The sequence below is a fragment of the Bos indicus genome, chromosome 24 (genome assembly GCF_029378745.1).
Source record: "Bos indicus isolate NIAB-ARS_2022 breed Sahiwal x Tharparkar chromosome 24, NIAB-ARS_B.indTharparkar_mat_pri_1.0, whole genome shotgun sequence".
Classification (NCBI taxonomy): domain Eukaryota; kingdom Metazoa; phylum Chordata; class Mammalia; order Artiodactyla; family Bovidae; genus Bos; species Bos indicus.
Genome location: NC_091783.1, coordinates 43,882,894 through 43,892,953, shown reverse-complemented (window position 1 = coordinate 43,892,953; position 10,060 = coordinate 43,882,894). Strand labels below are relative to the sequence as shown.

At 42.8% G+C, this 10,060-nt stretch overlaps 1 protein-coding gene across 4 annotated transcripts in view; it reads right to left on the bottom strand.

Moving 5' to 3' along the window:
- Positions 1–2,137: 2,137 nt before the first annotated feature.
- RNMT (RNA guanine-7 methyltransferase) overlaps positions 2,138–10,060 on the bottom strand; it is a 31,629-nt gene continuing 23,706 nt past the window's right edge. For all 4 annotated transcript variants that reach the window (XM_019986510.2, XM_070778550.1, XM_070778549.1 and 1 more), the window contains one exon: positions 2,138–9,070. In XM_019986510.2, coding sequence (XP_019842069.1) covers positions 9,033–9,070 — 38 coding nt within the window. In that variant the 3' untranslated portion in view covers positions 2,138–9,032. The remainder of the gene's footprint in view (positions 9,071–10,060) is intronic.

Below are 10,060 nucleotides of genomic sequence, written 5' to 3'. Positions count from 1 at the left end.
CAGGTGTTACCCCATTTTACAGGTGTGGAAGCTGAGGTTCAGTATTATCCACTCATAGGCCAAGGTCACACAATTAGGAGGTGGTGGCACTAGAGTTCTCGAAGTCTAACTCCAAAACTACTTATGGAAGAAACTCGGTTCTAATAAAGAAAAGGTAAATGGGATGAATTGAGATCTTCCTTTTCTCCTTCAAATGTTTTATGCTATTCTGAAGTTTGTTTTCAAAGAATTTTGTGTTTCTAAGAAACAGCAGCAGCGACCTCTGTGTATGAATAGCTTCTAATTCATGTGAATGGGATTTAAAATGACAGCCCTTCTCCACTGAAATGAAGTGACTGAGCCTTTAGTGGAGTAAATGACCTTGAGATAAACAATTAAACAAGGAAGCATCTTGACATGAATTTCTATTTTCAGAAAATAGAGATGAAGTGGAAGAAAGAAGAAAAGCGTAATATTTAGCAAACGTCGCCTCACATTAAAATCTCTGCATCCTCGGAGTAGAGTATCCGTCTCATGGGTGATCTATAAAAGTACAGACATCTATGTCTTATCCTCTATTTCAAGATCTGCCCTTTCTCGGCAAATGGGAGTCCTGCCCACAGCCTGGTGCTGGGTTGTAGGAGGGGCCCAGGGCTGAGGAAGCCCCACCACGTCCCCTGGGAGTGTGAATCAGGCCCAGTGGGATTCTTCTGTGTTGCACACTGCAGACCCTGGGCCCCACAGGAGGCACCATTGCAGGGTGGAGGCTGCAGGAGTCTGGGCTGGAGGCTGGGGAGACAAGGGGTTAGGGTTAGGGCTTTCCTGGTAGCTCAGATGGTAAAGAATCTGCCTACAATGCAGATCTGGGTTTGGTCCCTGGGTCAGGAAGATCCCCTGGAGAAGAAAATGGCAACCCACTCCAGTATTCATGCCTGGAGAATCCCATGGACAGAGGAGTGGGCTGGGTACAGTTCATGGGGTCACTAAAAGTTGGTTACAACTGAAGTGACTTAATACAAGCATGCTAGGGGAGGTGCCCTTGAGGCAACTCAGGGGCTAGCCAACTCCTCTGAGCACCAGGGTCAGCCTGGAAATGTGGCGCCCATGCTTAGTTGCAGCTCATGAGCTCAGAAGCTGTGGCTCATGGGCTAAGTTGCTCGGTGGCATGTGGAATCTTCCTGGCCCGTGTACCCTGCATCAGCAGGCAGATTCTTATCCACTGTGCCACCAGGAAACTCCTATCCTGTTATTAAGACCATTATAAAGATATAAACTGATGAGTGAAACAGAAGAGTCCAAAAACAAACTCACACATATATGATCACCTATTACATAACAAAGGTGGAAAACTGGTGTCATAAGGATGGTTTTTCTCAATCAATGATGCCGGGTCAGCCAGAAATCTGAGAGAAAATTTATACCCTAAATCCTAATTTACACTATTAGCAAAAATCAACTCAGTAAGATTTCTGATTTAAAAGTAAAAGGTAAAACAAAAAAGACTAGATGAAAACACAGGACACCCTCACGATCTTGGAGTAGACAAAGATTTCTTAAACAAAAAAGGCCAACTATAAAGAATATCAGTAAATTGTATATTAAAACTCAGAGCTTTTCACTTGGAATATACAGGCTCTGTGGTGGGGTTAATGGCGACCTCCAGGGCTCACTTTCCAAGGGGTATCTCCCAGGACTGCTTCTGCCAGTGGCACTGTCCCCGTGTTGAGCCATTGATGATTCACACCCCTACATGAGACCCTCCAACACGGGCAGATCCATTCAGCCCCTGCCAGCTGCTGTATCAGGAGGTGGACAAGTGCGAATCACATTGATGGGCTCTTGTGCACTTGGACTGCTGGTTACTTTGGTCAGGGGGAGGCACCAGCAGAAGTGGAAGCAGCATCCACAGGTGAGATCAAGGAATGTCATGGGGACTGTGAAGCTGGCCTGAGTGTACACTCCATGCAAGCAGTGATGTCTACCTTAATCTGTGCTGCATCTCCAGCCCCTTGCCTGTAACCTGGATAGTGAATGAATATACATAAAACAGACTTAAAAAATGAACAATTATGAAATGGATGAATAAAATGAAATACTACATGAGCTCTGAAAGTGGTGTTCAATATAAAGGCATATATCACAATTCAAAAACAAAAAAGAAGAGCTTTTTGCCAAATATATTCTCACAATACATTCAACAAATGACTTGTATCCAGAATATACAAAAAAGACAGTCCACTCAATAGAAAAATGGGCAAAACTTGAACAGACATTTCACAAGAGGACAAAGGCCAACAAGCATATGAAAAGTGCCCAGTCTCATTGAGTGTGCGGTTTGCATGATAGTCGCTCAGTTGTGTCCAATTCTTTGTGACTCCATGGACTGTAGCTTGCCAAGCTCCTCTGTCCATAAAGTTTTCCAGCCAAGAATATTGAAGTGGGTTGCCATTTCCTTCACCAGAGGATCTTCCCAACCCAGGGATCAAACACGGGTCTCCTGTATTGCAGGCAGATTCTTCACCATCTGAGCCACCAGGGAAGCTTATTAAAACAGACATTTTTAAGTATAAATACAGGTCAACTTAAGAAAGTATCAGCAGATACATGCTTGACTTTATCTTATGATCTACAGACAATACATTAGAATATGTAATGAATCCATACACAATCTCATTAAGAAGCATTAAAGTGAAACCTAAAGCCAGTGACACACTGCTATGTGCCTGCCAGAAAAAAATGAAAAGACTGACACTACTGAGAGTTGGGGAAAAAGTGGGACAAGTGGAACTTAGAAAACCCGCGGGGCAAGTCCAACAAAGCTGAGCACAGTGTCTGCACAGTGACCCCGCAATTCCACTCCGAGGCAAAGAGTACCCACGCCCCAAAGTTCACAGACTAGAACACCTGAAGCAATACTATTAACACGTTAATGACCAGAGACTTATTAATACGTCTTTGGTTACCCAAACGTTATTGACCCAGAACTTATCAGTAAGTTTTTAAGACAGTGATACAATTAACATCACCATGCAACGTTTCAGGGCTCAAAATTGATCAGGGGTTCATCATACAACTTATGATTGTCATTATCATTCACATTTTGCTCCATCAGTTTTTTGTTTCAACCTTGTACTATAAATGCAAGTTTATTACCGGGAAAATTTTCAAAAATGACATGTGGCTAAATTTTCAGTGAAGAATTTTTTGGTGAATTTTATGCAGATACTTCGCTTGATTATTCAAGAGACATATATACTGGTGTCTCAGAAGATAACAGTTCTTCAGAATATAGTTCTGACTTACATGATGTGATCATTATACCAACAAAAAGACAAAAAACTTTAGTGATTGACTCTGATACAGAAAGTGGGGGAAAAAAAAAAAAAAACAACTCACCATACTGGAGAAGGCTTTACAGGTATGTCAGGCTTAAATATTGAATGTAACAACCCATAAAGTGTTAGTCAAATAACAGAATTAATTTTTGGCCAGCCACAGGCATTATTAGTTTCTGCAAAAATCCCCCAGTCAATAATGAGTTAATAGTATTTCCAAACTGGGAATGAACCAAACATCCATTAGATAAATAACATGTGGTTTATTCATGTGACGGAATACTATGCAGTCATGAAAACCAACCATGTACAAATACATGCAACAGAAATCTACATAGTGTTGAGCAAATAAGCCAATACAAAGGAAAATATATTGTTTGATTCTATTCATAAAATGTCCCCAAACAGACAAAACTGTCCCATGCTCTTGGAAGTCCAGACAGTGGTTACCCATGGGAGGCAGCAACTAAAAGGGAGAAAGGAACTTCCACGGTGCTGAGAACATTGTTTGATATAGGTGCTGACTGTATGCATGTTTTCCATTTGTGGCTTGCCAGGCCAGCCTGGGAGAGTATTGCTGAGTGCCCCATACCTGTTTAGTAGTGCAGTGAGAAGCAAAAAACAAAGGAGAAAAGGAAAGATAAAAGTATCTGAATGCACAGTTTCAAAGAATATCAAGAAGAGATAAGAAAGCCTTCCTCAGCAATCAATGCAAATAAATAGAGGAAAACAACAGAATGGGAGAGACTATAGATCTCTTCAACAAAATTAGAGATACCAAGGGAACATTTCATGCAAAGATGGGCACAATAAGGGACAGAAATGGTATGGACCTAACAGAAGCAGAAGATATTAAGAAGAGGTGGCAAGAATACACAGAAGAACTGTACAAAAAAGATCTTCACAACCAAGATAATCACGATGGTATGATCACTCACCTAGAGCAAGACATCCTGGAATGTGAAGTCAAGTGGGCCTTAGAAAGCATCACTACGAACAAAGCTAGTGGAGGTGGAATTCCAGTTGAGCTATTTCAAATCCTGAAAGATGATGCTGTGAATGTGCTGCACTCAATATGCTAGCAAATCTGGAAAACTCAGCAGTGGCCACAGGACTGCAAAAGGTCAGTTTTCATTCCAATCCCAAAGAAAGGCAATGCCAAAGAATGCTCAAACTACCGCACAATTGCACTCATCTCACACACTAGTAATGATCAAAATTCTCCAAGCCAGGCTTCAGCAATATGTGAACCGTGAACTTCCAGAATTCAAGCTGGATTTAGAAAGGCAGAGGAACCAGAGATCAAATTGCCAACATCTGCTGGATCATGGAAAAAGCAAGAGAGTTCCAGAAAAACATCTATTTCTGCTTTATTGACTATGCCAAAGACTTTTGACTGTGTGGATCACAATAAACTGTGGAAAATTCTGAAAGAGATTGGTATTCCTAAATACCTAAATGCAGAAACCTAAATGAAGGTCAGGAAGCAACAGTTAGAACTGGACATGGAACAACAGACTGGTTCCAAATAGGAAAAGGAGTACGTCAAGGCTGTATATTGTCACCCTGCTTATTTAACATATAGGCAGAGTACATCATGAGAAACGCTGGGCTGGAAGAAGCACAAGCTGGAATCAAGATTGCCAGAAGAGGTATCAATAATCTCAGATATGCAGATGACACCACCCTTATGGCAGAAAGTGAAGAGGAACTCAAAAGCCTCTTGATGAAAGTGAAAGAGGAGAGTGAAAAAGTTGGCTTAAAGCTCAACATTCATAAAACGAAGATCATGGCATTTGGTCCCATCACTTCATGAGAAATAGATGGGGTAACAGTGGAAATAGTGGCAGACTTTATTTTGGAGGGCTCCAAAATCACTGCAGATGGTGAGTGCAGCCATGAAATTAAGAGACACTTACGTCTTGGAAGGAAAGTTATGACCAACCTAGATAGCATATTCAAAAGCAGAGACATTACTTTGCCAACAAAGGTCCGTCTAGTCAAGGCTATGGTTTTTCCAGTGGTCACGTATGGATGTGAGGGTTGGACTGTGCAGAAAGCTGAGCGCCGAAGAATTGATGCTTTTGAACTGTGGTGTTGGAGAAGACTCTTGAGAGTCCCTTGGACTGTAAGGAGATCCAACCAGTCCATTCTGAAGATCAGTCCTGGGATTTCTTTGGAAGGAATGATGCTAAAGCTGAAACTCCAGTACTCTGGCCACCTCATGCGAAGAGTTGACTCATTGGAAAAGACTCTGATGCTGGAGGGATTGGGGGCAAGAGGAGAAGGGGACAACAGAGGATGAGATGGCTGGATGGCATCACTGACTTGATGGACGTGAGTCTGAGTGAACTCCGGGAGTTGGTGATGGACAGGGAGGCCTGGCGTGCTGCGATTCACAGGATCGCAAAGAGTCGGACACGACTGAGCGACTGAACTGAACTGAGAAGTAGGCATACATGCCCAGGCTAAAGGAACAGAGAAGGATGTGAGGTGAAGAGCTGGCTGTTAACCAACTCCAGTCCCGTGTATATCTGCTGAAATAAGTCTATCACTAAATAAATGTGTGTAGCAGCCACTGTATCAACTACCTTCAAAGAATCAGGAATAATGTTGCCAGAGGGCGGCAAACAAAGAAGCTTCCTATCAGATGTGCAGCATTTGATGTCGATCAGGGAGGTAGTGATTATACACCCATGCTTCCTGTTTGACTAAAGGGACAGTAGGTATCACAGGCATTATGGTATAACTGTGATTACAGGGCCACGTTCCCCGGGTCTGGCCTCAGGCAGAGGTAGACAACACAGTCAGTTCATAAAAGTCATGCTCAGTAGCTTGAATATTTACACTGGCAGTTCTTCCCCGTACAAAGATTTGCACAGGAAGCCAAATTCTCATTAGAAGGATACTTGAAGACTTAGCAAACAACACAATGACAATGAGCTAAGACAGGCTGAATCAGTTCCCAAAAGGGCTAAAGGGAGTGCAGAGCTGGACAGCCAACAACGCTCCTGCGGTCTCTCCTGTGCTGACCCGTATCACACCCTGCCTCCAAGCCCATCTCACTTGTACCTCTTTGCTCTGATGCTCTAGAAATACCATTAACATGAACATAGACAGCAATCATACTTCTCAGAATTCCAAGTTTGGGGAGGGGTGAGTAGGAAACCCTGCACTGATAATCTAGCTCTCAAGAGTCATCACAGCCTCTAATCAATTCTTCTCTCCCTGGATGCACATTTCTCTGGGGAGTTACACTGGAGTGGAGGCCTGGTGGCCTCAGGGCATGGTTGCCACCTGGTAGGCTGCTGTAGCCGCAGGTCAGGACACTCCCCTTTTGGTGCAGTGGGAAATGGCCAGTTTCTCCCCCTTCACACTGGCCATGTGGTGCCCTTGCTTTACTAGATTCCAGGCCCAAAGAATTCCATTTGATTGCTCTTAGTTACACACAACCAGCCAGGTTCCCAGTCCATTCTTCCCAACTTCTTTCCACAGAGGCTGTATCTGATCCTCATTTCTACTTCCATTCTCAGAGGACAAACCTAATAGCAGGTCTGAAAGTACCCTTCAGTCACTCCCATGAGCGCCTGACATCACTGGCCTGATAATGAAAAGCCCCCTCTCCTAACAGTTTCCTCATGTCTTGAATGGAAAATCACCAAATATTTAGACTGCAAATGTGTGTAGGAAGTCCCATCAGCTTTTACCCTGGTGATGGGAGTTCTTCTTCAGTCACTGCCCACCACTAGCTGCAGCAGGAGATGTCAGGGAGGAAGAGCAGGGAAGGCAATGTCATAAACGCGCAAAGTGCAATGGCCAGGTCGCCACACCTTCCGGGGAGGCTCCGAGCACCTCCGAGCACACACCAGCTCGCTCAGACTCCAGAGCCCACCCAGCTCTCTCTGCTCCTTTTTATCCTTCTTTTCCACTTGGCTTTGCCACCACAAATTATTCCACCCAAATTTTCCATGGAATGGAGAGAGCAGGAGGCAGCTAAAAATATGTCTTATTACTTGCTTGGAATACACTGAGATCACTACATGAGGACAATGATAACAGAGAAGCTTTTCATTCTATACCAAACTATCACAGTACTTTCTGGCACTTTCCCCCAGAACTGACGTAATACTAAAGAGCTCACAAGCCCACCTCCCAGCACCGTCACCAAACCTCAGCTGGCCAATGGCAGCCACCAGTCAGAAGTGCTGTTATTTATTTCCTCCAATAACTTACGGTGGACCACCACATTTTTGTAAACTGGTAACAGCTGGAGATGGACAGATTGTGGAAAGAACAGAAATGAGGTAACCTGTGTTACCTAATAGCTGAAATGTCTGCTATTCTAACACGATGAACAATCAACACATGTAAACAAACCAAGAGACAACAGTTTTTTAACAAGTACTCTGGATAATCACAGAAGGAAATGTCTTTTAAAACCATGCATGAAAGAAATGATTTTTAAAAGAGTATGTATAAATTCTCTGCTTTGCTTTTTAAATTTTTTGCTATATATCAAAACTGGTAAGTTTTCTAAGTGGTGATAAATCAAGGACAACAGTTCACTTTGGTGTCAGTTTCGCAAGAGTCATGCAAGAAGCCAGGGCTGACAACTCTTAAGGGTTCTGAAATGGCAAATGCAAACTTCAAGTGGGGATGAGACACCAGATCCTATTGCGCCAAGCATAATGCTATGATGGAGGAACACGTACTGGTTCTTTCTGGGCCAAAGAGGGGAACGGATCAACAGCACACCGCGCCGTGGCCCAGACCTCCATCAGAAGGATCCCTCAAGCCTCTCTGTCAGCTCCCTTCACAGCCACACACTGCCCACTGGCCCAGCCCCACGCCTCCATCCCAGAAGATCCTTGCCCCTGCCCCCCATCCCCCACCTTATATAAATCTGAGGGAAATGTCCAAACAGGTTCACATGGGAGATGGCCACTAAATCTTGAGAAAAATACCCACAGCATTTTGGTTCAGTAAAGAAATGAATTACATCCTTGATAACTAGAAACATTAACTGCTATCATCGGGAACTCCTATGAGAAAGACCCCCAAATGCAAAACAATTTTATGCTGGAATCTGAAATGTTTTGTCCAGTTCTAGAACTCAATCATGTTAGCAAATGAACTAGTTGCTATCTAAAATGAAATTTAATAACTGGCTAGAATGCTAAGTTAAAAGTTAATTAACTTTTATCACCATGTAAATTTTAGTTTTAAACTTATATTGAACACTGACATTCAGTTGTACAGAGAGCAATTATTTTAACCCTGAAAAACACTTAACAAAACTTCGGAAATGAGCACACATCCCTGTGAATTAGTACACTCCCACCAATTCTACAACTGCAATACGTTTAATACTGTAAATAAACACTGGACGAAGCAGAGCACTGGTGAAAGAACTCAGGCTTTAACACGTCATTTCATAATTTTTATGAGCTACCAGAGTGGAGGCAAATGGAATTCTTAGAACATTACTTAAAAATAGATTTTTAAAGACAAAGGTCCCATCTCATTCTTATATACACACACAAAGTTCATCTGTCACAGACAGCAAAAGTTCCATTTATACACTGACGTTTCCAGCAGCATCCAGCCCGCTGAGAATAGTTACATTTAACAAGGGCGTCAGATCTCAGGAAGGTGGACCGTTCAAATCTGTATAAGACAGAACACAGTTGCTCTGGTGCCACTGCACGTGTGACGTGCTCACTGCTGCTTCTCAAATGCAAAAACCAAGTAAATACCTAAAAAGAAAACAAATAAAATTAGAGGTTTGTTTCTTATATCCTCAGGGCAACAGTCTTGGTCTTATTCATAATTTGGTGAAAATTCTCAAGCAGCTTTTGAAAGAAAAGTTCCATTATTTATTTCTAAGAGTTCTTCAATAATTGTGAGTCATACTTAGGTAGATATGGGATCGTATCTATTTACTTGAAAACAAATATCCACCTACTGTAATACTCTGACATCATAGCCATGGAGCAATCCAACTCAACAGCTCTAAAATCTCTACTGACGGGTTGAGGGGAAAAAAGCATAGAAGCAAAGAAAATGAAAACTGGAAACTTTATGATTTAATTATTTTAACTGGAATAACTACACTACTGTGAGTGCAGGGTACTCTTAAGTTTGCTACTTGTGGGTGGGTGAACCCTAAAAAAACTGTAAAGGAATTCAACATGCATGTTGAAGTTCATCCAATTATCCAGCTGTAATGCTAAGGGCATGATAAGAAAAGTGGGCCAAGGCTACCTGAGGACTCACAACCCCAGCAGAGACACACCCAGCCTCAAAGGCATGCTCCCTGAAACTGGGCCTCCTGCTCCACGTGTGTTCACTCAAACATCCAAATGCACCCGCAGGTCCTCATCCTGAATCACTGAGGTGCAAACGTATCTTCTTTTGAGATATTGACAGACGTTATAGTTATGAAAACAACAGAGATGACAAAGTCTCGATATCACAAGCATGTTCAGGATGTTCACTAGGACATTCAAGCAGCAAGTCAAGATAAGAAGCCATGTGACAAGGAAGCCTTGCCCCTTGGGTCAACTGTGGGACAGGGGACAGACGAAGGATGGTAGATCATGTAAGGGCCTCCCAATCCTCGAGCTCTCTGTCCCTCAATCCAATCTGCACAGAAGCATGAAGGCAGTCTCCCCAACACCTCTCTGATCATGCTGTTCTTTACTCCTCATCTACTACCTCCCAAGTCTTTTAGGAGTAATGAAAGA